Source organism: Alligator sinensis, unplaced genomic scaffold, assembly GCF_000455745.1.
Source record: "Alligator sinensis unplaced genomic scaffold, ASM45574v1 scaffold372_1, whole genome shotgun sequence".
NCBI lineage: Eukaryota > Metazoa > Chordata > Crocodylia > Alligatoridae > Alligator > Alligator sinensis.
Window position 1 is genome coordinate 794,402 of NW_005842387.1, and position 5,906 is coordinate 800,307.

The following is a 5,906-nucleotide window of genomic DNA, read 5'->3' on the forward strand; positions in this document are numbered from 1 at the left end:
TGAACATCCCTTGCCTCTAAGGAATTTCCTATCTCCACTGCATAGCAATTGCCTGTGTGGCACTTATTAAGCAAGGCTGCAAAGTATTTCCTTTGGGTTTTTTCCAACTTTTCAAAATATTCTGGGTTAACCTGATATTTTCCATGCTTGGTCTTTGGCAAAAATCATGACTTGTGATCCAGTGATAGAAACAAATATATTTGTAGTCATTGAATACAATATGGGCCCCATTTAAAATTCACCACTATTCACAGGTTTATAGCTAATGTAATGTAGGTTTCTAGGGATTCATGTAAGCATGTGCTTGGGTCTCAGTTAAATCTGTGGGATTTAAACAAAAACTCAGCATTAAGCAAGTATTTAAGGGAGAATTCTCTGCACATGCTTGTCTTTAAGCAGACAGGGTATTGCTTATTAGGTATACTACAGACTAGCTGATTGGTATATCTCTGCAAACTAGTTCTGTTCAGGAGTTAAGATTCAGAATGCAGACCTGGAGTCCAGTTCTGCATTCCTTCAGTGACATGCTTAAATATAAGCATGTACATAGGATTCTTCCTTAAATACTTTGAAAGAGAGTAAGAAAGAGAGCCCAAAGCCAGTCTTATTGTTATTGCTTAATTGAAAACTGAAGGCAGAAAAGCATTGAAATTCCAAAAAGGGAGGCAGAGAACTTTATTATTTTGGAAAAGACTATTTTATCAGCTAAAGAACAGATTCAGGACAAATTCTCTTAAGTAACCATAGGCACCAATAATAATCGTACCCAACATTAACACCTCCCTAAGCTTTATCCTTAGAACACCCCATTATGTTAGGAAATGAAGGATCAAGAGTACTGATGTACCAAAAACTTAAAGGACTTGTCTCACGTCACATAGGAAGTCTGTAGCAGAGCCCAAACATTAAACCCAGATCTTTTAAGAGCCATCCTTATTCTATGGAGAAGGGATTCCTATTTATAAGGGGGCATCTGTAAACATGCATGCATACTAAAGGTTTCTAAATAGAGAGCTCTAAACAAAATAGAGAGCTTGAAAAAAATGAGGAGTGGCTCAACCTCATCTCATGCCACCAGCCAGTTCAGATGGCATAAGTCAAGCAGTGAGTACTTTTTGTATTTTGCTTTGTAATAAATACCTTTTAGAATGAGCTGCAGAACAGTTTTTGCTTTGTGGCTGAAGAGAAATAGAGTTAATGATTTATAATAGTCAAATTCCTCACTGTGGTTGCAATTGTGTGAGAGAATTCCAGTGGCTAAAAAACAGATAATAGCTTAGCTTTATCAGTTAACATTATATAAAATGTTGTGAAAGAGTATGAAATCCATTACTTTCAGGCAGCAAAAGTGGCATTATATCCTTGATGCTAGTTAGTACCTTCAGATATATCTGGTATATATATTTGGAACAAAAAATGTGCACCAAGTTATAAACGGCCAGCTTCAGATCTCATTTACACCAGTATAAATCTGGAATTACAGCACTAGAGTTTAGTTGTCCTACTTAAGCTGAGGACCTAGCTCATTGTGTTCCTATTACTTGCATGTATTAGTTGTCGACTAAACTATGTATTAAGGGCCAGATATTGACAGCCTGCTGAATTACTTCATGAGCAGCTCTGTTGAATCCAGTGGGATTGCTCAAAGAACAAAATGCTGCTTAACACTAAAAAAAAGTGTCAGGATTGGTCCCTATGAAGTGTGGAGAGTTTAATATGTCTGACTATCAGCCTTTCTTAATATAAAGACATGCAAAAGTAGTGGAATAAATATATGACCTCTAAATTGCTAGAGAAACTATTATATATAATTTAGCTAGCTACAATTTTGGTTTTCCATATTATATTTTTAGCATTTTTAATAAAACATTGCTTGGCTCCCTGGCATTTTAATTGTACCCTTTCGCCTACACAGACGCCTGGTATTTCTCAGATTTCTGCCACAGACATCATGGAACAGGAGATAGGATCTGTAAAATCCCAGAGTAAAAAAAAAGAGAACTATTATTTTGCACTTCTATAGTGCTTTCCAAACAAGGATCTCTCACATCTTTGGTAAGGGCATTGAATTCATTTTGTCAGCCCCCGTGGGGGAAGGGGAGGGGGGAGTAATACTGTCACTGTTTTACAGAGAGGGAAGCAGACATAACTGAGAAATTAAGTAATTTGCCAAAGATTATAGACAAGTTCATAAAACAGGAACTCGGTGACATTGAGAAACTGAGACAGTTTCTATGATTCTCAGCCAGGGTGATGATGTGGCACCATGGGATGCCTTGAGATCCTTTCAAGGGTGCTGTGGGGTGCCACACAATGTTAACACTATTCAGTGTACTTTCACATGATAAATTGAGAGATTTCAAATAGGAATTCATTGTGTTCTAACAAGGGGTATGTCATACCTTAAAAGACTGAGAACCACTGGTCCAGGTCTTCCCATGCCTAGTTCACAGCTCTGACCACAAGACTAGACTGATCATCTTCTAGAAGCATTGTAAGACCTTTTTATTTGGGCAGGCCTTCAGCAGGCAGAGTTAAATCTGGAGCATTATTTGCGGAGTTTGTTCTAAAAATATTTGGGGAGTTTGTTCTAAAAAATAAATTTTGTGTTTTTGTATTTGTCGTTATAATTTATTTTATTTTTTTTATTGTAAGACACCCTGAACTTCTTTTGGGGAGGGCAGCATATAAATCTAATTAATAAATAGTCCTGATCCTGTAAGTAAATTTAAAAAAAAAAGAAAAAAAACAGATTTTGGTTTGCTTTGAAAATACAAAGAAACATCCCCTAGTAAATGATTTATTAAAAAAATAAGGGGGTACATTTTTACCTTTCCACTTAAATTGGTGGAAGCATACTAACTTACATTAGCTGAGAATTGGGCCTACACAGATCAAACTGTATCTCAAACAGTTCAGACTTCTCAAAGATGTCAGTGGATACAGGAGCCAGCCCAAATTGCATTCTTCTTTCCAAAAACAAGGGGCATGTTTTATTGGAGTGGGGAGGTGGGGGCATGCTGAATGTGAGGGAATATGGGCCTTGTGACATAAAATCTGCATCTCTCGTGGTCACTTTCTTTAAATAGCCACAGTCTATCACTTTAGGTCCAAAAGGTAGTGTTGCCTTGTTTTTTGCAAAAATCAGTACCAAGAATAATCATGAGATTTTCAAGTTTTGTTGTAAATATGGTATTTTCTTGCATACCACATATCCAAAATTCAATCAGGGTACATGGGTACATGTTTTAAGTGAGGAAGCTGTTTTCTTCACTGGAAAAGAAGCACACATAGAGGCACTGTGCTTTCCAGGCAGCTGCCAAGAGGCTGCTGCTTGTGTCTGGCGCAGCAAGCGGAAGAGGCAGAGTCCTTTGTCTTTGTGCCCAAAGCAGCAAGCAAGCTGCTGGACGTATTTTGATGAGGCTTGCAGTGTGGAAAAACTTTATTTACAGGAATTTATATAAAGAACTATTACAGTAAAGAACTAACAGTGTTGCTACTGCCCTTGCTAGAGTCTGACACCTAACCTTGCATGACAGGCACACCAGGAAGCTCTTGTTGCAGGATGCCTCATGCATATGGTCTCCTGGGATGCCACTCTTCTTGGACACACTGTGTTTCCAGGACTAACTGTGTCACAGTCAGCCATGACTCCAGAAATTTTTTTTCCTACATTCTACTTCCCAGAAGCAAAGGGCATGTTTTATCTGAGAGTGTGTTTGTATGCAAGGGAATATGGTAGTTCTTTGTCGGGGTAGAAGTGTTGTCCTGCATTGTCTGCAACCCAAATAAAGAGTTGTGCTGGAACTTGGCTGCCAAGAAGTAATATTGACTCGAAGTAAGAAACTGATGGATTTGTTTTTGATATTGAAGCACATGAATGAATGTATGGTGCTATTAGTAACACAATTAAGGATAATTTAACCTAAGAGTTTCCCATTCCCTTTTCTCCACAGAAAGCAGCCAGTACACCATGGAGATGGAAGATTTTGACAACTACACCTATTTTTATGATAACTATGAGGAAGATGAGCAGTTCCAGTCCCATCTCAGTGTCTCACATATGGTCTCCCTTTCTTTATGTAGTGTGGCATTTCTCCTAGGGGTGCCAGGTAATGCCATAGTCATCTGGTTTATGGGGTTTAAATGGAATAAATCAGTCTCCACCCTCTGGTTCCTCAATCTGGCTATTGCAGACTTCATCTTTGTTCTTTTCTTGCCTTTCTACATTATATATGTAGCACTAGGCTTTCACTGGCCCTTTGGGAAGTTGCTCTGCAAAGTTAACTCCTTTATTGCTTTATTGAATATGTTTGCTAGTGTTTTCTTCCTGACCTTCATCAGCCTCGATCGCTATATACGCCTGGTCCACCCCACCTTTTCATGCAAGTATTGGACCCTTAGGAATGCTCTCATTCTTAGCGGGATTATTTGGCTCTTGGCTGCTATTATTGGTGGCCCGGCCTTGTACTTCAGAGACACGACAATTCATAACAACAACACCATATGTTACAACAACTTTCACCTCCATGACAAAGAGCTCATTGTTATGAGACATCATGTTTTGATTTGGGTGAGGTTTGTGTGCGGTTATCTGTTTCCTTTGGTGACCATGGTCCTTTGTTACTCACTTCTGATTGTCAAAGTTAAGAGGAGAACCCTACTAACCTCCAGCAGGCTCTTCTGGACCATGGTTGCGGTAGTTGTAGCTTTTTTTGTTTGCTGGACACCCTACCACATATTTAGCATTCTGGAACTATCTGCTCACCATAGCGAACACTTACATGGCTTGCTTCAGGATGCCATTCCCCTCTCAACTGGCCTTGCCTTCATTAATAGTTGTCTCAATCCAATCCTCTATGTTTTGATTAGCAAAAAATTCCAAGTCCATGTTAGAGCAACAGTTTCTGAGGCACTAAAGCTTGCGCTGTGGGAAGTGAGCCGCTCGGGAACAGTCAGTGAACAACTGCGAAGCTCAGAGAACACCCACGTGGCTGTGAACTACAGTGAAACTAGGCAGTAAATGGCTTTTTTCTTTGTTTCACCAGTTATGAATTCTTGTTTACTACAGAATTGCACATTTATATGTAATGTCAGTGGACTGGTCAAATTGATTGCTGGTGCAACTCCACTGAGCTTTTAGAAATTACTCATTAGATGAAGCTCCAGTAAACTTAGGGATGAAGCTAGCCCAGTGTTTCCTAGCTACTTGCTTAAACACAGCAAAAGTGTAGCTTCAGACAATGTTCTGCTTAGCTTCTATATGTTTGCATATATGACTTTGCACACACACGCTTGCGTTAGTTTTTTGAAAATATTTTGCATTCCAGTTTAACACTTGGATACAGAATTAAGCAATATAGAGGCTATGCCAAAGTAAGCATTTGCAAACATCATTGTGTATGCAAACTGCAAGTGCAAGAATGTGTGCGTCACATTTTATACAAACACAAGCGGAGGACTATGTATTAAATCTGGTCCATAACTTGGTTATGTAACAGATACAGTACTGTATACAAATAGGAACATTTACAATGTATATGGGGCCCTATATATGTATTTATACAACAGCACATATATTTACAAATGCTTCTTTATAGCATCATTCTGAAATAGATGTAAATGAACTATTTATATTTCTAATACATCCTTGTTGTGGTCCAATCTCATTGGATCTCAAGAGTTTAGGAGGCTCTCAAAAGCACATATAGATGCTGCAAAACATGGGATTAGTAATTTAATTGGCAACACTATATCATCTGTCATTATGGAACCAACAACTCGGCCTGTATTATGGGCCCCGTGTAGCTGAACGTGCCTAAACCAAAAGTAAACGTAAGAAATACCATACTGAATCTAACCATAGGCTTATCTAGCCCAGTGTGTACTGCATCTCAGTGGAAGAG

The 5,906-nt window shown here is 38.7% G+C and overlaps 1 protein-coding gene across 13 annotated transcripts in view; it reads left to right on the forward strand.

The window, feature by feature from the left end:
* GPR1 (G protein-coupled receptor 1) overlaps positions 1-5,886 on the forward strand; it is a 43,524-nt gene extending 37,638 nt beyond the window's left edge. For 12 of the 13 annotated variants that reach the window (XM_025211054.1, XM_025211057.1, XM_025211063.1 and 9 more), the window contains one exon: positions 3,957-5,886. In XM_025211054.1, coding sequence (XP_025066839.1) covers positions 3,957-5,023 — 1,067 coding nt within the window. In that variant the 3' untranslated portion in view covers positions 5,024-5,886. Of the gene's footprint in view, positions 1-1,915; positions 2,056-3,956 lie in introns of all 13 variants that reach the window. The other variant, XM_025211061.1, reaches the window with a different exon arrangement.
* The last annotated feature ends 20 nt before the right edge of the window (positions 5,887-5,906 follow it).